Below are 22530 nucleotides of genomic sequence, written 5' to 3'. Positions count from 1 at the left end.
CAGGCTGCCACGGAGGGCCTGGCAGCTTGGATCTGAGGGGAAAATCCAGCACCCCGAATGTGAGTGTTGGCTCTGCCCTCTCAGGTAGAATAAGGAGAAGCTATTCTTCCTTGCGTGGATGGGTTTTGGGGATAGGACACCTGGTAACAGACCTACAGTCCAGGTCTCCCTGACCCTGCCCCCTGGCACCACCCCCACAGCGCAGGCTCAGCTGGCCACACCCTGGGTTCCCAGGCTCTGAGCGCACTGTGTGACTTTGAAGCAGCCCCTCGCCTCTGTGCCGGAAGCACTGGCTGGAGGTGCAGACACACAGAGCCTGGAAGCCAAGCTGCCCCAGGCTGGCCCCCCACCCACCGGTCCCCTGACTGTACCTACTTGGCATAGGCCTTCTCCACGAGGGCACACCAGAACTCGTTGCGGGAGCTGGAATGGCAGTAGATGAGCTGGTTGTTGACCGTGGGCAGCCGGTCATCGATGACCACGTCCACCCACTCCCCAAAGCGCCAGAAATGGAAGTGGAAGATGCCTGCATAGGCATTGGGTTTCTCAGGGTCCCACTCCTGCTCCTTCCAGTCTGGGATGACCTGGATAGGAAAGAGGACAGGACGGGAACACAGTGCAGGTCACATGTGGCTTCCTGAGGACACGGCGGCGGCGGGCTGCCTGGAGGGAATCAAAGGAGAAAGGAATAGTGGGTCCTGTCTCCATCTCTGCCATGAACGAGTGTGGGACTCGGGTGCACATTTCTCACCTCTGGGCCTCAGTTTCCCTTCTCTGCAGTGGTTAGGTGTAGGCTCCTGCCAGCTGTCACTCTAAGACCCTAGGAGCTTCCTGCGCCCTTCCTGGTGCCTCCCTCTGCGTCCAACCCCCCCCCCCCCCCCGCTCAGAAACACACCACATCCCTCCCAGCCCCCATCTGGTGAATGGCGCTGCCAGCACCCAGTCCAGCCTGAGCGACCCCTCCTTTTACCTCAGTCCATCCTACTCGGGCAATATGAGCTCCCACATTCTGCTAAAATCCATCTCCCATCTGCCCCTGGCGCTAGCCTGACCAGCCCCCACCTCCGAGCCCAGAACCCTCTAACAGCACTAGCTGCCACACGTGCCCTTGGCCCACACAGCAGCACAGTGATCTATCTTTCTGATCATGTCACCTCCCTGGGAAGTGAGTCCAAATCCTTAAGCTGCGCTGTCCTGCCACCAATTTCCGGGCTGGCTTTTCTAGCCCCTTAGCCCCTGCTCCCTGCTCCAGGCTCTTCCTCTGCTCAGGAACTTTGCACCTGCTCTTCCTTCTTCTGTTCACTCAGCTGATTCTCACTTGCCCTTAACGACCCACTTCCTCCTCCAGGAAGCCCTCCTTGACTTTTTAGACTACTAGGACCCCATCTGTACAACTCATGGCCCCTGGCCCTTCTCCTCGGGGACCATTACCACAATTATAATTAAACAAGCATGTGTCACCCCGCTCAACTTAGCACTGGAAGACTAGCTCTCTGAGGGCAGGAAGACATCAGGCCTGGTCACTGCCATATGCCCAGCACCTTGTCCAGGGCCTGGCCCAGAGATGGTGCTCAATCAACAGGTGTTAAAATTCACAGGCATTGATTGGGTCTCTAACAATATCATTTATGGAACATCTGGGACATGCCAGGTGCCACGTCCGCAACCACCACAGATTATCTCAGTTTAATTCGCACAATAACCCTGTGCATAGATTATTATCATCTATCCCTCCTTTACAGCTAAAAAACCCTGAAGTTCAGAGAGAGCAAGCAACTTGCCCAGGGCCACACAGTCAGAAAACACACATTCTTTGGAGTCAGACAGACCTGGGTTTGAAACCAGGATTCAGACTTGTGACTTGCAGACCACTCTGCAGGGGACCCGTGCTGACACTTAGGACCCAGGTGAATCAGGTATGGTCTCTGCCCTCAGGAGGCCTCTAGTCTGATGGAAAGAGGCAAATCTGGGCAGCAGGAGGTGGACAGAGAAGGGAAATCCCCTCACCCTAGAGTCAGGTGACTTGCTGGCCCTCCCCAGCATGGGACCAAGGCAGGGGTTGGGACCATGGGAAGCTCCTTCTGGAAGAAAAACACCCTCAGGGATGGGGGTGAGCATGCAGGCATCCAGGCCGAGAAACCAGAGATGCATCAGAAGGCCATAAATCCCAAGGCCCGGACCAGCCTATGCACAGACACTTCAGCCAAAAGCCATTCCCCAACCCCCACGCTCATTAAGAGGGTTTTTGTTTACACACCTCTTACCATCAACAGGGATGTTGGCAAAGACAAACGGTCCCTGTGAGACACTGGAGACCAAGCAAATGAAGCTGCCAGCAGCGGAGGTCTGCCCAAGGCCAGACACAGACCGGGCTCTTCACTCAGCCGCGCCCCCGCTCTTCCCACCACCTCTCAGGGCAATACCATGGGAAGTTGCTGGCGCAGTGTTGCCCATGAGGACCGGGGAGGGAGGCAGGATTCACACTCGGGGCTTCAGGGCCTCGCACAGCATCTGGAACCCAGCAAGAACTCGACACTGCCCAGTGGTCCCTTTTCAGTCAATTCTGTGTTCTTTTGTAAACCTCCCAGGCCAGCCTCTGCCCCAGCACCCAGCACCCTCTCTCACTTTGCTTTCAGGACAGAAAGTTGTATCAAAAATGAGGTACACGCAGGGTGGCTTATCATCCCCACTGCACAGATGGGAAGGTGGAGAGATGAGGAGCTGCCCAAGAGCACCGAGGGACAGGGAGTCCGAAGCTGAGCACACCAGCCAGGCCCATGCACCCTCCCCCACTACCCCCTGCTCTGAAAGCTCTGGACTGCATGGGGCCCGGGGAGGAAGAGGGCCCTCACAGGGGGCCCTCACAGGGCACGGGGACTACTGCTGGGGATGCAGAAGGATCATTAGCCAAACCTGGGGTTTGGCCCTGCGCCCTCTGTGGCTCAGGAAGCAGCTAATGAGGCTCTAGGGCCTGGAGATCCTGAGTCAGGGATCCCCATGGGCCTCAGTTTCCCCTCCTACCTCATGGCCGGTGAGCCTAGCAAGGCTGGTTTCTTATCCCACACTCCCTCTGCTGCCAGCAGGGTCCTGAGCGAGGAGGAGGACACTGTGCAAGAAGGTGTACTCATAGAGGCCCTCAAACTCAAAGCTTCCACACCACGTCCAGTCATACCAGGAATCAAGGAAGCAACCGAAGACCCTCAGGCCACATCACAGGATTCCAAGACCAACCTACAGAGGCTCCCACTGGCCAGAGACAGGCCAAGTGCAGCATCAGTAAGAGTAATTATTGCAATGGATCAAAACACATCAGACAGGTTCCCATCTACGAGATCACAACAATACTCACAACAACAAGTCATCAGTCACTCTTGGAGGATAGCTGGGAATCAACTCGTTTTTCTTTTAAAACTGGAAAATTAAGGGAAAGAATCAGGATTTATCCAACTGGGCCAGTGGGGAACCAAGGGCAGCAGATGAAGGGGGTTTGTATCTGGAGATGAGCTTCAGAAATGAGGAAGAGACTAGAATAAGAGACTCACCATTTTATGACCGCTGGCAAATAATGGATTTAGCAATAGTCATGGATGGCTTCTAACATCATGAAAAAGAAAGACAAGCAGCCATCACGTGCCTCGTGAGAGAAGTACGCAAGGTCTCCTGTGAAGCAGTCATGCCAAAAAGTTGTGCCTAAACCTCACGGAACCACTAGGGGAGGTCTGCGCTTACAGGAAATGTGGAGCAGAGAGAACACTTGAAATACTACCATGAAAATCAAGCCAACGATGGATGGAAGAAAAGGTTTAATATTGAAGAAATCTCTACCTCATGAGTCTAGGAAAAAAAAAATCTTCCCCAAGTAAAGGGAAAGAAATAATAAAGATAGCAGGAATCAGGAAAATAGAAGACACTCAAAAAATAGAGAAAATGAGGGTCCGTGTCTGGGTTCTCTATTCTGTTCCATTGATCTATGTGTCTGTTTTTGTGCCAGTACCATACTGCCTTGATGGTCACAGCTTTGAAATATATGCAGTGATCCGAAGGGCCACCTACATACACCCCAACGTTCATACCAATGTCCCCAGTAGCCAAACTGGAAAGAGCCGAGAAGTCCACAGACGGGTGAATGGATAAAGAAGGTGTGATACAGACTCACAACAGAATATTACTCAGCCACCAGAAAGGATGAATACTTACCATTTGCATCGACGTGGGTGGAACTGGAGGGGATAATGCTGAGCAAACTAAGGCTGAGAAAGACTTACCACGTGGCTTCACTCATGTGATAAAGAAACAGCTCAGCTCAGAGCGTCACAGGGGAAGGGAGGGAAAACTAATGGGATGTTATCGGGAAGGGAGAAAAACCAACAGAAACTCTTAACTCTAGGAAACAAACTGAGGGTTGAGGAAGGAGAGAGGTGGGGGGGATGGGGTTGCTGGGTGAGGGGCATTAGGAGGGCACGTGACGTGATGAGCGCTGGGTGTTAGAAGCAACTGATGAATTATTTAACACTATATCTGAAACTAATGGTGTACTCTATGTTGGTTAATTGAATTTAAATAAAATTAAAACACATACACACAGATATTTATGGCAGAAATTGGAAACCAAAACTCCTACTGGGCGTTTGATGCTATGAGGGAATTACCGTGAAATGTGAAACTATTTTAGTTGTTCTAGGATTGCAGGTACAGAGTTTTGTTTTTGTTTTATTTTATTTTGTTTTTCACGACCCCTTATTACCCAGAGATGCACTGGGAAATATTTACAGATGAAATGATATGTGGCCTGGAAGGCGTCGGGGGAGGGGAATAAGAGGAAAACACGAGTGGCCGCAAGCTGACAGTTGTTGAGGTGGAGGGATGGGCAGCAGGGAGCACAGTAAGCCATCTCTCTCCTCCCATGTTGTCTCCAGCTGAAAGGCCCCATCCCCAGGGCCACCAGCTCCCTGGCCCAGCAGTCACAGCCGAGGCTCTGCTGACCCTCTCGGCCTCAGCCCCCAACACCACCTCCCACCTCGGGCTCCCAGAAAATCTACGCCCATGATGCTTCAGGCCACCTTGGCTTTGCACACGTGGCTCCCTCTCCGGTACCTTCCTTGTCCCTCGGGGGTGAGCGGAGCAACAGTATGCAAGGCTCTCCGGGCCTGGTGCTCCCAGGGCAGCCCCTCCCCAGGCTCTTTCCCGTTCCAGAAGGGAGCTTCTGGAGGGTGGGGCTGAGCCCCATTCTCCCCCAGATCCCCGCCCCATGTCCTGTATAGAAAGGTCAGCTCCCCAGCTGGACAAGTCTTTTTGGAAGAAAAGTCTCCAAGTGCCAGCTGCAGCAGGGCCCTGTCCAACTAGTGACCTTGCAGCCGCTACTGTACTCCTGCCCAACCACACTGCATGGCCGGGACTTCGCTTCGACTGGCCGCCACGCTGAGCCTCAGTGCTGGCCTCTGCCTCCTCTACCCCAGGGCTGCTGGGAGACCCAGGACTGACAGTGGCTTTGGGGGTGTCACCTTAACAGTGGAGGGCTGTGCACCTGTAAGGAGGGCTCATCCCGCTGGGGGACACAGGACAAGTGCGTGCACCCAAACAACGTCCTGCAAACCTTGGGGTTGGCGGGCAGCTCAGGTGACCTGGGCAGCCTCCCTCCCGAGAGGAACCTCAGCAACAGCCGCCCCACGCAGACGGGAAAAGAGAGGCCTGAGGGCTCAATGCACATACTTAGACTGAGCCGGTAGCAGGGCAAGGACTATGGAGAATTTGGAAAGCCCCTGGCACCCACTACAGAATCAGCCCAGAAAGCTCAGGGCAGGCAGGCACCGTGGGTCCCCGGGGCCTGGAGCACTCCCAGCTCAAATTGCCCTCGGACTCTGAGCCAGTGGGACATGCTTGCATTGAGTGTGCGAGTGCATGAATGCCAGTGCCCGTGGTGGACACAGCACGCGTGTGTGTGAGCACCAGCACATGTGTGTGTGCACATGGGCATCACGAGTGTGTGTCAGCGTGCACGCAAGCATGACGCAGGGAAGGCACTGGCACAGATCTCTGTCCAGGAGTCTGAGGGCCAGCTGGGGGCATTTCCGCCCGAGGCCGGTAGAGCTGAGGTCTGAAGGGCTGCAGGGGGCAGGTGGTGCCAGTGTTACCCAAGTCAGGTGGGTAAAATAGAGGGTCCCTGGTTTCAAGCACCTGAAGCTCCTCAGTTCTCAGCTTCTGATTGCAAGAGTCTCAAATTCTCGGGTTTCAGAGGCCATGACGGGAAGAGGTCAGGAAGCTTGGGCCCCCCAACCCTACTCCCCACACCCTCAGGAAAGCAGAGCCCCGTCGCTCCCCACGCAGAGTGAGGACGTGATGCACCTGCAGGGGTCTGGGGTTTCCTGTCCACAGGGCCGGGCCGTATGCTCAGAGACCCAGGCAGGACTCCAGGGTCAGGGCAGGCCTTCTCCTGCTGGGCTGCCCAGCTACACCACTCGGGCTAAAGATCCCCTCTGCTGGGCCATCCTGAGCCTGGTGATGATGGCACAGGAGAATGCCCTCTCGTCCACTCCAACCAGGGCCAGGCCTGGCCCCTGTCCGTCCCTTCACCCCACACCACCTGCTCCCAGAAGCACTGGGCTGCTGGGCTACCTCAGGAAACCCACCTCACCTCTCTGAACCCGGTGCTGCTCCTCTGGAAATAGGTTCTCCTGACAATCTTCTCAAAATCACTGAAAAGACCGTCTATCTCCAGTGACCAGGAGAGTCACGAAGAGCAAATGGAGAGAAGGTGCTGTGTGGCCCCCTCCTGAGGCCCTGAAGAGTTTCACTAACATAAACCCATTCAGGCTTCACAAGGACCGTAAAAGGAGGCATCATCATTAGTCCCTGCCAACAGGGTCACACAGGTGGTCAGTGGCAGGCCCCTCAGCACGGCACGCGCTGCCTCAGTGAAAGGAAGAAGCTCAGGAGATGGCAGGTCTCTTCTCTCTACGGTTTCCTGTGGGTTCCATGGGAACTGGGTCCTTGTTTCCGACTCCTGGCATCCTCCCAGCCCAGTGTTGGCTGTCAAGCTAAGGAGGGGAGCAGGGGTGGGAGGGCTGGGCTCTGTTGCCCCCATCCCTTCCGCAGGGATCTTCAGGAGTGGATGGAGGCCAGGGCTGGAAGGGCAGGGCTCGGGGAAGGGAAACAAGATGGCCACAGCTGCTCTGGGGAGGGCTCCGGGGTGGAGGACTGGGAAGTGAGACCTGGTTGTATGGAGCCTTTTGAAACAAGGGTCATTCCTAGGCAAAATCTCAAGTGTGGCCCTTGAAGCAAAATGTGACCTCCGGGGCGCCTGGGTGGCTCAGTGGGTTAAGCCGTTGCCTTCGGCTCAGGTCATGATCTCAGGGTCCTGGGATCAAGCCCCACATCGGGCTCTCTGCTCAGCAGGGAACCTGCTTCCTCCTCTCTCTCTGCCTGCCTCTCTGCCTGCTTGTGATCTCTCTCTGTCAAATAAATAAATAAAATCTTTTAAAAAAAAAATATGTGACCTCCGTCACTGGGAAGAAGCAGGCCTCCCCCTGCCCACCTGAGGGGGCCGCAGACCCAGAGCCTGGTCCAAACACGGCCACCTCCTGTAGCCCCTCCACGCCTTCTGTGACTTTAGGCAGATGGCTTCATCCTCCAGGCCACTTTGTCTCTGTCCTAAACTGAATGAGCTCCAGAGAGATGACAAGGGAAAGAGCTCTAGAGAAGGGCCAAGTGAGCACCAAAGGGATGTGGTAACATCATTCTTGTCTGGTCAGCGGGGCAGGGGCTGCCTGAGGACATGCATTAAATTGGTGATGTAGGCCTAGCCCCACCCCACCCCTGCCACTCCCCATCCCATCTGCCCCCTGGCCAGCCAGCCCATGAGGGAGGGACCCTGGAGACTGTATGTGGCTTGGTGCATCCCCACCCAGCCCCTTTGGGCTCCACCTGCTGAGGACCAGATGGCACCTCTCAGTGGCCTCAGCATGTCCCCACGCTTCAGACAGAGGCCGTACTGGGGGCTCCTGGGGAAAAACCTGCCAGGGGTGTTGGTACCCCACTGAGTATCAGGAGACCTGGTTCTAACTCTGTCCTGATGTCTGACCATGGGCCAGTCCCTTGACTGCTCCAGGCCTCATCTCTGACAGCAGCCAGGGGAGGGTGTGGGAATGCAGGAAAAGGCCAAGGAGGGGATGCTCAGGGCTCTGCAGGGACTGGAGAGGGCTGTCAGAGCTCGTGGGGGGGGGGGGGGGGGGGGGGGCGGGGGTGGCTCGCGGTGAGACACTGCACACCACAAGGTGAGGGCACAGAGGCTTTATTGGGGACACACAGTGCAAGGAGTGGATGTGGGGGCTCAGGGTGAGGGTACAGGCAGTCTGCAGCAAGAGGGTCCTCCAAGCTGCAGGCGGAAGTCAAGCAGAGAGGCGAAGGGCAGGACCATCTCGGGGGGTCCGGATGGCCCTACTGGCCACCAGACTGAGACTTCAAGCCCCGCCGGGAACAGGCCCCCGAGCGGAGAGTCAGAAACACCACAGCCATTCCCCACATAAAGAATGTCCATTCCCAAACCCCACTCCTGTTTGCACGCCTCGAATGGGGCTCACCCTCCCAGCATTCCCAGCCACTGTGGATGGCTCTTGCCCTCTCCCAGTGCATCTGTTCGCTGGACCCTGTGGCTCTCGCTGGGTCTGCTTCATGAGCAAAGTGTCATGGGCCTCTTCCTGATGAAAAAAAAAAAACCACCCAGAGCTGGCTTAGAGACAGACAGGGTGTTGGGAGTACTTCCTGAGGTGCCCCTTGGGCCTGAGCCTTTCCTGCCCAGGGAGCAGGGAAAAACCTCACATCCCAGCAGGGATACTGAGGCCCCAAAGAATCTACTGACTCCAGCTCCAGGGCTCTGGACCCCTCTCTCCTGCTTCCCCCTGGCAGAGGGAAATCCCTTCACTATGCTGTTCCCTGCTTCACTGTATGAACCTCAGAGGCTCTCAGCTCAGGAGCACCCCCTCCCCAAGGTTATCCTGACCAAGCCCCTACTAAGGGCCACCCATGAACCAGCTGGGCAATACAAAGTAGATCATCTAAAATCAGACTTGCTCGCAGGTACAGGCTCTAGAACATAGCCATGAACACAGCACGCTCTCTCAGTATATACGCACACGTACAGATAGATGCATCTCTACGTAACTTTTTCACATGTTCCCTCCCTCTCACTTAACCCCCTGAAGTCATCCCCAGTAGGGCAGGAGCTGGCAAGCACAGCCTCGAGCCTGCCAGCTGCTCCCCACTGCCCCAGATCAGCCCTCCAAATGCTGCCTGAAGTCCTGGGGCCCCTGAAGCATCCCGGGTCCATGCCAGGCCCGGGCCAGGAGCGGTGCCTTCCTGGGTCCCCGGGCTCACTGTTCACCTCTGGGATTCAGTGAAGGGCACTGCGGCCAGGAGAGCAGTGATTCCCCAGGGAGGCCGCTCTGTCGTCTTGTCTCTCCGTCTCCTGAGGAAGCCCGAAGGCTGGTGCTTTGGATCTCTTTCTCTGTGTCTGTCTGTCTCTGTCAGCCTCTCTGAGTCTCTCTCTGGACAACGAAGCAGAGGGAAGGCACATGCCCTGGGTCCCACCAGGCCTCCATGGTCTACAGCAGAAGCAGTGGCAGCCGGGTCAGCTTCTAGACTACAGGACCTCTGCATCTTCCTCATGGGAGCAGGAGTGCCAGCACCAGGGAAAGGAGAGAAGGAAGCACACAGGCTCAGAGGGTCCTGGGCACGCACGCTGAGGGCAGATCAGCAGCTAGGAGAAGGTCCTCCAACACACGCCTCGGGTAAAGGAGCACGCGCAGGGGAGGAGGAGGCGGGCAGGCATGGGGAGGGCGAGGCAGCCAGCAGCAGCCGTCAGAGCTGGTTAAAGACCACAGAGGCCTTGAGGTCAGCGGGCTCCAGGCCCTCGCCAAAGGTGATGAGGAAGTACATGACCTTGCGGATCTTGGCCAGATCTGATAGGCGCTCCCCAAACTCCAAGGCGTCGGCCTCGTTCCAATCCATGGCCTCCGAGTCCTCCTTGCGCCAGAAGATGGCAGCGGGGTCCAGCAGCTGGCGCGTCATGAGGTTGGTGAGGTCGGGTGTCCAGTTCTGGGAGGTGCCCGTGATGGTGACCTTGCCCGGCTTGTCCAGCACCACATCCCAGCGCTCGAACTGCAGCTTCTGCTGCTGGACGAAGTCCAGGCGGTAGACGGACTCAGCCGGCCGCAGCAGCTTCTCGCCGTCCTGGCGCTTCTCCCCGCGCTGCTTCAGGCTCTCCACACGCAGCCGCATCTGCTTGGTCAGGTCCTGGTCCAGGACCAGGGGCATGCTGAGCTGCGGCTGCTTCGGCCCGTCCTCCGCCATGCCGGGTGCTGCTGCTGCAACGCTGCCTGGGAGCCCCGTGTGCCTAGGAGCTCCGTGTGCCGTGTGTGCAGGGGCCTCACAGCCAGGGCCAGAGGCCCCCAAGGATGCCCCGCCTACCCTTTGGCCCTCCCCCGGCCCCTCCCCTCTCCTTGCCCCTAGGCCCAGCCTGGCCCTGCCCTGCCCAGTGCTCAAAATGGGGATGGGAGGCCCCCCACGCCTTCTCTCTCCTCCTCCAAGAGGCAGGAACTGAGGCATAGCCAGCGGGCAGAAGGGTGACAGGTTCCTCAGGGACCAGGCTGCTGATGTCAATTGCTGTGGTAACAGCCCTGACAACCTGACTCCCACGGAAGGGCTTGTTTACGAAGAAGGGAGGGTGCCTGGGGCAGTAAGAAAGGGAGGGAACTGGGGAGCAGGGGTGCACTGGAGAGGCTGCAAGACCCCCTGGCAGGAGAGGAGGGGGACAAGGAACGGAGGGGGCCTGCTGTTGGGAGAGGTTCCACCCCAACCAGAACCTGAAGCCACCTCGCCTTCAGCTCAGCCTCACCCTCACTCCTCTCCACATTCAACCGCCAAGGCCTTCATTCCGCCTCCCAGGGGCCCTGGGAGCCCTCCAGTCCAGCCCCAGTGCCAGGACCAGCCTGGCCACCTCCATCTCTCACCTAACCCCACTGGCAAACTTTAGATCTCATCAGAATCCCCTGCAGGACCTAGAACAAGATCACTGGGCTCCACCCCCACTGCTTCTGATTGAACAGGGCTGACCAGGCCTAGGAATCTGCATTTCTGCCAACCTTCCCGGGGGATGCTGATGCTGTTGGTCCAGGGACTGGGAGAATCACTGACCTACAGGAGTCCTGTCCACTGGCCCTGCCTCCTCCCCACTGAATCCTAGCACGTATTCTATCCACATCAAGCCTCAGATTCCCCTAGGAGACCTGAGGCTGAGAGAATCTGACAGACATCTGTTCTACAGTGGCTGAGGCGGAAGCAGGGGCTCAGCTAGTATATTCTAGTAAATGGAAGAACTGGAATATGTGAGGAAGGGGTGAGGGGAAAGGGGAAGCTGCCATGACACGCCACACACAGAAAAGAGGACAGAGGCACAGGCCAAAGTGTAACAACTGAAAATGATCTGGAGGGTCTAGTGGACCACAAGCAAAGTAACTGCTAGATGGAGGCTAAATCAGTCAGTGGGATCTTGGCCACGTGATCACCCAGCAGCTGTCTGTTGTAAACATCTCAACTGAGGTCAGTTCTGGAGGCCGCTGGGGGCAGTCCCCCAAGGGCATTCAAGAGGAGGCGAAACCTCAAGCTGTCTGACCCTCCCAGAACCTTTCACTCTGTACCTTTAGGGTCAGAAGAGAGGGAAACAACACGGCTGAGGAATTCCTGTGGAGTTAAGCCGGCACCTAGAACAGGGCTTGCCACATAGGAGGCCCTCAGAAGACGCTTGTTAAATGACTGAATGAATGAATGGCACTGAGAAGAGAACTAATGTGATAGGGCCCAAGGCCAACGCCAGCCAGAGGCGAAGATGTGCATATGGGGAGAGTACACAAACACTGACCGGAAGCCAAAATGAGGTTTAGGGGCAGGTGTGTATTAAAGTGCAGGATGATGGACACGCCTGGAAGGTGAGGCCAGGGAGACTGGACCTTCAGCAGAACCTCTGCGGGAAAGGCAGTTGGGGGTGTGGGCTGTGGCCACCATGGAGAGTGGAGGCCGAGGCTGCTGATGGTAAAGGATGATGAAGCCACAAACAGGACTGAGGCCAGGATGATGAGGGCAGGGTGTCAGCCACATGGGTGTGGTAATCCCTGGGACACAGTAGCACTGGGCAGAAAAGGCTGGGAGACTGGAGGCTCCAAGCCCCTGGGGCCCGGGTAGAAGCTGGTCCACAAGGAATGGCAACAGGTGGGCAGGGCCAGGGGGCGTGGAGAGCCAAGGGCATCAGCCTATAGGGGCTGCCAAGTGGAGGGTGTGTTCTGGAAGCCGCACCGAGGGGAGTGACAATGCCCACCTCATCTCTGGACCTGCAGGATGCCGGGGAGACCCAGGGATTATATGACCCTGGGGAGAGCCTGGGCTCAGCCTGGGCCAGCTGCCGACCAACAGGAGGCTGAGGGTGGAAGGTGTCCAGGGCTTGGGCCTCAAAAAGGCAAGGCCGGAGAGGCCAGAGTGGAAAGGGAGGAGAGGAAGCAGGAAGAAGGCTGCAGGTGGGGCCAGGGCCACCCACGGCTCTCTGCTTGGCCACTGGACACCTTGGGGACACCCACTAGAGCCTGGAGTAGGAATGAGCAGAGGAGGAGAGGAGGTTCCAAACTTGCCTATGTGACTGTAAAACTGTGTACCGAAAAGCAATGCAAATGCCTCTTGAACCCCAACTGGAGAAACAGTCTAGAGGGAAACAGAGTAAACCGCAACACCAGTTGTTTCCAGCTAAAGCAAGCCTTCAGCGACGCAGTACCTGTGTACATCCTCTATCCCCAGTGTTGGGAATGGCATGGGGTACATCGGGTGCCCCATTACCTGGGCTGAATGACCTGCTCTGTAGCTCATGGGCATGAGCTGCGCAGATTACGCGGGGACATGTCGGCCACCCGCCAATCCTCCCTCTCAGACAGCCAGGCACTCACTTCTGCTCGGCTTTCCTCCTTTGGCCGGGGGCGCCCGAGGCTCCAGGCTCAGAGCAGGGATCGGGCCTGCCCCCACGCCTGGGCCTGCACCAGGCTCTGGGGGAGGTGAGCACCCAGAATGAACCAGGCCTGATGGCAAATGCTCCAGCCCACTGTCACGTCCTGATTCCTGGCCCACAAAACCCAGTCACCTGAAGTCCACTGTCCCGCCCTCAGAGAATGGACAGATCATAACGTCCCTACCAGGGATCCCACAGGAGGGAGAGGTCCACCGCCAAGAAGTGTCTACTAGAACAGAGGGACAGGTGGGGAATCCAGGGGTGGGTGGGAGGGACTGAACACAGGTATACTGCCATTAAATACCACAGGCTTGCCCTCTCCCACCACAGGCTCCATTTATCCTGGGGACTAGAAAGGTCAGGTTTACGCCAAGACAAGGAGAAGGAACCTGACTTCCCCAGTGTCACACAAGGACATCCAACCGAGCATCCAACCCAGGTCTGGCTGGTTTCAAATCCTGTGCCCATCAGCCCCAGGTTGCATCAAGAACTAGAGGTAAAGGGGTGGCTTCCTGGCGGAGGGGGCACTACATATTACGGGCATGGTGCACCAGTGTCCTGAGGTTCAGCATCCCCAGAGTGAAGTGGGTGGGGGGAGAGGGGGTGGCTGGGCACCCCTGCTCCATGGAGAAAACAGAGTGGGTGGGGCAGGGGAGGCCCTGCAGGGCAACAGGCCCAAAAGTGAGGGGTGACAACAAACAGGGCCCAGTCAGCAGGGACAGGAGGGGAGTAAGGCACAGTAATAAGCTCCCCAGGGCCCCCCACCTCCTTCTAGGACCCAGGAGCTATCACCACAGCAGCACCAGGAGGCGGAGTGCAATTAGCTGAGAACACCTTGTTCCCTCCAGCCTCCTAGGGACTGGAGCTCCTGGAGATTGCCTCCCAGTCCTTGAAGACTCCAGACCAGCCAGGCCAGGAGCCCTGACCCCCTGCAGGCAGAAGCTCCCGCCCAGCAACAAATAAACACAGAGGAGCCACAGCTTCAATGATAGTCCTCCTGCCTGAGGATCCTGGCTCCCTTCCTCCACTCACTGCCGCAGGCCAGGCCCAGGACAAGACACACAGGAGGTGGAGGCTCCTCCCTACGAATGACCAGAGAGCCTGTTTCCCAGGAGGGCACACGGTGGGCCAGGCTCTGGCCCCACTGAAGGCCCCAGGAGGCATAGGGGAGGAGGGCCGGCCGTGGTGTTACTGGCGGCTTACAGCTCCATCCAACAATTTGGGGAGGGACTCTGTTCTCAGAACTTTCTTGAGCCTTCTCTGGGCCAGGACCCTGCTGGGCTCATTTGGAAGATACAGCTGGGCCCGCTTTGCCCATGGGGAGCTCACCTCAAGAAGGGAGACCACAGGTAAACAGGGGATTACAGGACAGGGTGGGAAGTCTAGGGCCAGCCCTACAGGATTCCTAAGTGCCACCGTCAGCCCCAGACATAGCTGTGGATGGGCTCAGAGGCAGGGAGACCTTGTTCTGGGCTCAGAGAAGGGGCCTGGAGCCTGGAGACAGGGGCAGAGAGGACAGCCCTACATCCAGAGAACACACTGGGCCCCAGCCCTCTCTGGTCTTTGAGGCTCATGAGTGACATGATCCCACATGTGGCTCTCTGAGGCCCTTCCAGCCTGGATATCTACAATCACCCCCGTCTACAGGCTGCAGCAGTGACCTTTGCTGAGGGCTCTCCAGCACCTGGGTCCCCCCCGGACCATCAGGAGCCAGACCCCAGGGATACATACCCTGGGGTGGCTTTGAAAGGTCACACCCCTGTTCAGAAGGCATGACAGTAGGGCACCTAACACAGTCCCAGCCCCGGCTAAGGGCACAGTTCCCTCTGACAGCTGATGGATGCCCCCTGCTTGCCTGAGAATACCCATCATGTTCTATGAATGTTAATTACCAAAACATGGGTAACGCAGCCCACACTCGTTGAGCACCGCATTGCATAGGCCCTTTGAGAACAGTTTCCTGTTTTGCCCTAACAAACTCCAAGAGGGAGCTACCCTCATATCCTGGTTTTTCGTATGAGTAAACAGAACTAATTATAAAGCTACCAAATGGTGAGGCAAGGGCTTTAACCTAAACCATCAGGCTGAGATGCCCAGAGCTTGTAAGGCCTGCTGCTGACTCCTTATAGGAAGGGCAGGAAAGGCAGGGAGGAGCAGGGGGCAATGACTGGTATCTGCTAGCACAGGAACCTGCATGCAGTCCTGATGGACTCTATACAGACCAGCAGTCCAGCCTTTACCCAAGCCTCCCAGCCTCCCCAGAAAGGGAGCTCTCCCTGTGGGATTAAAGGGCTGCACTTCCAAGTGTCGCCACAAGAGGGCAAAGTGTCACGACCAGAGGCTGCTCTTTCCATCATGAGCCCTTGGCGCTGGTCCAGAACATCAGCACTTGGAACCAGGAATCATGAAACAAAACAAGCTGGACCACACCCGCTGAACAAGGGAGAAAACGGAGGCCAAGATAAGGACGAGGACTGACTGGCTAAGTCTATACAGCAGGTTCTGGCAGGGGGCCTCCTGAGCCCCAGCTAGTGGTGGCTCCACACTGCACCCGACTCAGGCAGCTTCCACATTTCTCAGGCGCCAGTTCTGCCAGGTGGCTCCAGGGACACTGTGGGCCCCCAACATTGAGGTGGGGACACATCAGGATGCCCGTGGGAGCCACACAGATTCCCAGCACCCGGCCCTGGAGAACCTAAGCTGGCAGGTGAGGGGAAAGCGATTCTGCTGCTCAGCCAGAGCTGGGAGCGCTGGTGTCACCCCTCCCCACACCGGCACAGGCATTCATAACATCACACCTGCCAGCTCAGGGTGCACCTCCCCGGGTCAGCAGTGAGGGCCCCACCCCAGGCCTCACCTTCTGCCACAGCGACTCTCGGGAGGCGAGCGACGAGCAGGCCGCCACAAACCAGCAGTTGCCCACTTGGCCCTGGTGCAGGTCGTGGGAGCTGATGCCGTCCACAAAGAGGCGGGGGTTCTCACAGATGTCCTGCGGAGAAGATAAGAGCGGACCTCACTGCCAGCGTGGAGACTGGCCCGCCTCCCCTTGCAGACCGGGGGCCCCAGTGTGGCTGGTCAGTTTCTCCGAATCCAGCTCCCCCCAGGTTGCCCAGAAGGCCCTTCTCCGTTCCCCTGGATGAAGAAGTCTGCCCTTCAGGGCCAGAGGTTCAAGGGTGAACAGATGCTGTGGAAGGGCTTGGGGGACTGGCTCCAGGGCACCCCCTTCTGCCTGCCCTCTGTGCTCTTCCCCAGCCAGCAAAGGGTCAATTCCCATCCTCCCCCAGCAGCAGCAGGCTGGCAGTGCCCACCCCAGCCCACCCTCAGGGGCCCCCATTCACACAGAGGGTGAGGGCCCCAGGCAGAAACAAACAGCAAACTCACAGAGAATGAATGAGTGGCAAGGGCAGGGGAGAAGCAGGGAGCTGACCACGCCAGGTCCCAGGCCAGCACACCCTCAGGCTGTCTCACTGCACCCTCAACCCCATGGAGGAGTGTGGGGTTGTTATTCCAGTTTATGGCCAAGGAATGAAGGTTCAGAGAAGGGCAGTGACTTGTCAAGGACACACAGCAAGCAATGCCGAGCAGAGCTCCTAGAGGGTCTTTTGTGTGGCCAGTGTGGGTCCAATGGGCCAGGCAGAGACAGGGCTGGGCAGGAAGGCAGTGCCCTTCCCCTTTCCCAGTCCAGGTGTCTGCTTGGGGCATGCAGGTGCCCACCTGTGTCCTGAAGCATCTTTACTCCACAGAGCTGAGAGGGAGGGAGGGAATGCTCCCCAAGGTGGAGGTGGTAAACACTGAGACAGGCCTTCCATGCACCAGTCATCCTGCTGGCGCCATGACCCATCCTCACCATGATCCTGAGACGTGGGCACTATGCCCACAGTACAGATGAGCAAACCAAGGCCCAGAGAGGTTGAACAATATGCCCCACACATAGCTGGGCCTGGCTCCATCACAAAGAGCTACTGAGGTCCTACTACAGGCAGCCAGTAGAAGGCAGCAGTCAGGAAGACACATTTGCTGGCTGTGAAACTTCAGGCCGGTGCCTCAGCCTCTCTCAGCCTCCATTTCCTCACCTGTGCAAAGCAGGCATACCCCTGTAGGGCTGTGGGGATGCCACAAATCCCAGAAGCCGGGCATTCTACGGGGATAAGGGGAAAAGGGCTAGGGGTTCTCAATAAGGCGTATGGGACTCCTCTTGGCACCTCTGCCTGGGAAAACCAGTGTTTTGGGGGGCCAGATTGAAGGCCTTAACCCCCCTGAGGGCATGAACAGCTCCAGATGGGACTTCAGTGTGACCCAGAGCCAAGCCTTATGGTGATTTCCCCATAATACAGACTGTGGCATGCCGCGGGTTGGAGTGATTCTGCCCCAGGTCATGAGAACCCAGTGAGGCTGGAAACTTGCAGAGCGGGCTGCTATCAGGAAGCAAGGCAGGAAGAAGACGGCCTCCCTCCCCACAACCCTTCTTATCTTCTCTCCACGGCCTGGCCCACAGGCCGACCAGCGCCCTGAGCCAGGGAGAGCCGTGACTTAGCACCCACCTCCCTGGAAGGGGGGCAGGGTGGGAACTGGGGGTGCTGCTTCGTACCTAGAGGACCCCAGCCACATGGCCACCACGTGAGGTGACCTCCTCATACCCCTCCCCTTCATATCGTCCAGGCCAAGGCACTGGAGAGACATGACTGGCCGGTGGTCCACAGAGGAGGATGCCGAGGCCCAGGAGCCAGTGACAGCCAAGGTCACACGGCAGTAAATGGGCCAATGGGACACAACGCAGGTGGGCTGGGCTCCCTGACGAGGTCTCCTCCCTACTGAGCTGAACCCTGGGGCAGGGCCAACCATCCCAGCCTGGCCCTGGCACCCAGAAAGGGGCCTGGCTCCAGACCCTTCTCTGGCCCCTGAAGAGAGACTGAGCATAGGAGTCAGGAGTCTTGGCTCCCAGGCTCAGTGCTGCCCTGAGCCTCCACGGTGAAGCGGGGTACCTCCAGCCAGGCAGGGAGCCGAGAGGGGGTAGGGGTCTGGGGCGTCTTCCTACCACCCGCAGGCACAAGACTTGCTAGAGTGAGTTGAGGTCGGTGGTACCTGGACCCACCCCCAAGTCCAGTAGCCACCTGGGGATACCCCGCATGGACAATCACACAAACAGCTCCCGAGGAGTGGGCACCGGCTCTGTGCCCAGCATTGTGCCACACCACCCTGTGAGGCAGGTACCACTGGCCTCCTTGCTTCACAGATGAGGAAACCAAGGCACAGGGAGGTGAAGTCATTTGCCCAGTGCCACAGAGGAAGAGGTGAAGTGAGATTCAAATTCAGGCAGTCAGCACCACGGCCTCCGGGGGGCTAGGACTTATGACAAAAAGCCACCCTGCCTCCCTCACAATCCCGCACCTGTCCCCAGCCCAGCTTGGGGCTTCCCACTATACAGCAATGAGACCAAGGGGTCAGAGGCAACCCAGACCCTCCCCTCCCCCGAGGGCCAGGATCTCAAGACCTGTGTTTATTCTTCCATCGCTCCTGGGCTATTGTGTAGGCACAGCCCACAGAGCTAGTCAGGGAAGTTCCCAGCCTGAAGGCCCATCCCTGGAGGAGGAAAAGCCTGACTCTGACCCTCCACGTGAGCCAGCAGCCATGACAGCAGGAAGCCAGAGAGAGATCAGAGGAGGCTGCCTGGAGGCAGTGACACCAACAGAGCAGGCAAGGAGAGGGACAGGAGGTCTCCAGAAAGAAACGGGGACTCCAAATTCCCCCCAAGATGGGATCCAGCCACAGTACCGAGACACATGCCACCTCTGACACCATGCTCCCTGGGCTCCTGGCCACGTGTGGTCCCTTCTATCACTGTTCACACTCAGGGTCACCCCCACCCGCACCAGCCTGCGAGCTCCGGGACAGGGCCCAGGCCCAACTCCGCCCACTATACCAGCGTCAAGAGCAGGGCCTGGCAGGTTCTGCTGGGGCTGCAGGAAGGCTCTCCCGGAACAAGGGAGGGCAGAGTGGCATGCAGGATTGGGCCCAACAGGCATCTTCAGGGAGCCCTGGACCAAGTTATCTCCCAGGGTTGGGAGGTGACAGCTCTAATGCTCCACAGACCTCTCTCTGGGGCACGACCTTCTACATCAGCAGTCACCTCTCACCTCTCGGCCCCTCAGCCCGTCAGACCAGTTCCACCGGACACGGGGCATAGCCCAGAACTGTCTGCCTCCAGGGCACAACAAGAATTTCAGGTGTGCAGGCCCGGTGTACAAACAGGCACGCCCCGAGACAGCGGACCCAGGCATATTCGGCCCTCGTCTTCCACGCTCCTGCAGTCTAAGATCCAGGCAGGAGCCGACCCCCGACCCGGGACAGTAAGGCCCAAGAAGAAAGCAGTCCGTCTGCCTGGGACGGGGCAAAAAGGGCAGGTTCTCAGGAGGAGCGGCCATCCCACACTCCCCCTCCGCCCCCAGCAATCCGGTCCTGCAAGGCATTCTGAGCAGCGGCCCAGAAGGGATCGTTCCCAGGCAGAGCCGAGGCCCAGATGGCCGGCCCCAGTGAAACTGTCTGTTCCGTGGCATAAAGGGGCCTATATTCCAGCACAGCCAAGGAGTGGGGTCTTCTCCAGGTGCTGGTGTGATGAATGTGAGCCCAGGACTGGGGGCTGGGGACCACCAGGCCACTAGGGGGATGATTCTGTGGGGGGCTCTAAAACTGCCATCTGTTTGTAGAACCCCTACTTGCTCCCTTCTTGGTTCCACCAAAGGACCTGCAAACTTATTTCCAGACAAGAGGAGAGGCAGAGTGCTGGATGAGGCAGGGGGTACTCGCTTCCCACAGAGATGAAAAGGGACCCCCACAAAGGACCTGGGCCTGAGAGAGGAGGAAGGCCCTCACACGTCCACACCCTCGGGCTTCCCCCTGAGTCACAGGCCTCGATGACAGTCTCCTTCTCTTATCTCCCCGGCCAGGCCTGTGGGGGAGGCCAGCAGGCCTTTACCAAACTGGAAGGAACAAAGAAACAATGAACGCAGAGGAAGGACGAGGGTGTGAGCCCAAGGCAGGTGCCCTGGGTGGGGAATGAAGTGGATGAGGCCTGGCTCCACCCATAGAGTCCACAGGAGATGGGTCTTTCCAGGCAGGGCCAGCTCTCCATCCCCAACCAGGGATGGCAGGGAGCAGGTGGGCAAGAGAGGGACCCGGGGCCTCCGGCTCCCAGGTGTAACACCACAGACACGAGTCATCTCAACCCCCAGAAACCACGATCGGCAGGAGTTAGTCTCCCCATTTAGAGATGAAGCAACTGAGGCCAAGGGAGGGGAAGTGACTTATTCAAGGTCACACCTGCCATGCCCCTCCTGGGAGGTGGGGCCAAGTTCATCTAGCTCAAAAACGAGCCTTCACATTCCATTTTGGAAGAATGCGAAGTGAAGTCCAGCAGGCCAGCAGGGAGAGAGCCTGTCTGAGATCCTCAAGAAGAGAGAGACCATGACACTGAGCAACTTAAAGAGAAGGGGGGAAAGTGGGGTGGGAGTGAAGAAGGCCTTCCCAGGGGCTATCCAGAAAGAGCCTTTCACTCTATTTATAAAGTCAGGTCACAGGCCGCAAGAAGTAAGACTCCACAGAAACACAGCTGCCTTAGGACAAAGTTCCAACTCACTGGCCAAGGACCAAGAAGCTGGGAGTTAATGGTCACCCCACTGGGCTGGCCTCGCCTCATCCGCCTGGGGCAAGCCGGGCCTGACTTCCTGCTCCACCAACCAGCCGTCCTGACCGCCTGACCACAGGATAAGCCCCACACCACCTAGCAGGTGCTGCTTATACAACCACCATCACACCCTGGTCCACCCCGTCTCACCTCCTCATCCCCCCCCCCCCCAACTGTCCCTGGCCGTGAACTCCACCTCCCAAAGCCAGAACCCATCCCCTACCACCAGCCCTGGGGTGCACTCAGATATCTCCCTGTCAACACCAACCACCACAAGCCCTCTGTCACCAGCCTCCACAGGCAGGGCAGGGAGGCTCTGCTCCTCCTCTGGCAGGAAAAGGAGCCCAGAGAGCGCAGGTGACTGCACCAGGATCACACAGCAGGGGGATGCTGAGCCCAGGCAGGCTGGCATCTCCTCCTCTCACCACACTGAGCCTAACCTTCCCCAGCCATGCCTCACCAGCCTCCTTCCAGGGTCACGGATCTAAAATGTCTGCGTGCTGGCCAGAGGGCAGGACAAGGGCAGCAAAGGGGTGGAGTGAGAGGAAGGCAGAGAGCTCAAGTGTCTCCCCCCCACACACACCCCTAAAACCTCACAAAGGCCCTTTGAGGCTAGCCTCCTTCCCCACCCACCAGACAAAGGACAGAGAGGAAGACGTGGGCGAAGGGGGCCTGGGAGGCAGGAATCTTATGGCCAGGCCAGGAGGCTCCTGGGAATTCCAGAGAACCAAGGTGTCAGGCAGAGGGCCAGGGCAGGCAGGACTCCTGGGTCCCGTCCCGGCTCAGTTACCAGCTACCTGGGCAGTCAGGGCATGCGCCCTCCCCCACTGGCCTCAGTTCCTCTACCTCTCAAACACCCCAGTCCAAGAAAATACACAGGCTTTTTGAGCTGGAAGGGACTTGAGATCACAGACTAGGAGAGGAACATGAAACCTGAATCCCATTTTCCCAAAATGTGTAGGAGGTCGGAGGGAACTTCATAAAACACAAACCTGCCCCGTCACACCCTGCTGAAAGCCTTGTGCCCCCCACCCCCAGCCCCCAACCACCCTCCCGGGCTCCGGCTGCCCCAGGACACACCAGCCCCACCAACCACAGGACTCAGATTCCCTCTTCCCTGATGTTCCCGCCACGTCCCAAAAAAGCCGGAGAGTTCCAAGTCTCCCATATTTTCCACACGGTGCCTCCCCCTCCGATCCCGAGATGCCTCCTCTAACTATGGGGCAGGGAGCACAGCACAGCTCCCTGCACCAATGTCCCTCCTGTGTGACCAACTCAGTGCCAGCAGCCCCCCCCTCACCCAGGTCCCGGGGGCACCCACGCTCACATGCAGGGATTGGGGTTAAAGTCGACAAAACTGTGTCATGAGGCCAAACAGTTCTGTTCAACACTCTCTAGCCTCAGCGACCAAGGCTGGGCAGCAGCCAGACAGATGTCACAGATTCACCATTCTCCACAGTAATGGTGTTGCTGCCGGTGCCGGGCACCGGGCTCGGTGCCACGCCTGCTCACAGGCCGTCTCTCGGGAGGCTCCCAACAACCCTCGAGGGCACTGTGACTTCTTACTGCTGTTATCAGTATCGATGAACCATCACCATAAATACTTTTCATTTGTGGCAAATGACCGTCTCAGAATCATGACGACAACAACCAGCAAATCGCTTACACTCGAATGTCACTCTCTGCTTTACTAGAGTAAAACATTTGCCTCCTTTTTAAGCCCCAAACCACCCTGAGTTTTATTTTGGGTGCCAGGGCACTCCTTTTGCCCTGTGAGGAAGCTGAGGCTCGGAGAGGGGGTGAGGTCCTG

The 22530-nt window shown here is 57.9% G+C and overlaps 2 protein-coding genes across 5 annotated transcripts in view; both read right to left on the bottom strand.

Annotated features, from left to right (window-relative positions):
• Positions 1-22530, bottom strand: part of CAPN5 (calpain 5) — a 52818-nt gene that overhangs the window by 13625 nt on the left and 16663 nt on the right. For all 4 annotated transcript variants that reach the window (XM_059411449.1, XM_059411467.1, XM_059411439.1 and 1 more), the window contains exons 3-4: positions 15897-16028; positions 376-584 (exon numbers count right to left, since the gene is read on the bottom strand). In XM_059411449.1, the coding sequence (XP_059267432.1) occupies positions 376-584; positions 15897-16028 (341 nt within the window). The remainder of the gene's footprint in view (positions 1-375; positions 585-15896; positions 16029-22530) is intronic.
• On the bottom strand, positions 8700-15884 carry OMP (olfactory marker protein). Its single transcript, XM_059411481.1, has one exon. The coding sequence runs from the start codon at positions 10597-10599 to the stop codon at positions 9853-9855; it is 747 nt and encodes a 248-aa protein (XP_059267464.1). The 5' UTR covers positions 10600-15884; the 3' UTR covers positions 8700-9852.

This window comes from Mustela nigripes, chromosome 1 (genome assembly GCF_022355385.1).
Source record: "Mustela nigripes isolate SB6536 chromosome 1, MUSNIG.SB6536, whole genome shotgun sequence".
Lineage (NCBI taxonomy): Eukaryota > Metazoa > Chordata > Mammalia > Carnivora > Mustelidae > Mustela > Mustela nigripes.
This window is presented reverse-complemented; position numbering and strand designations above follow the sequence as displayed.

Coding starts and splice junctions, on each gene's coding strand:
- OMP (XM_059411481.1), bottom strand. CDS start 10,599: ATGCCTCAGTTCCTGCCTCTTGGAGGAGGAGAGAGAAGGCGTGGGGGG.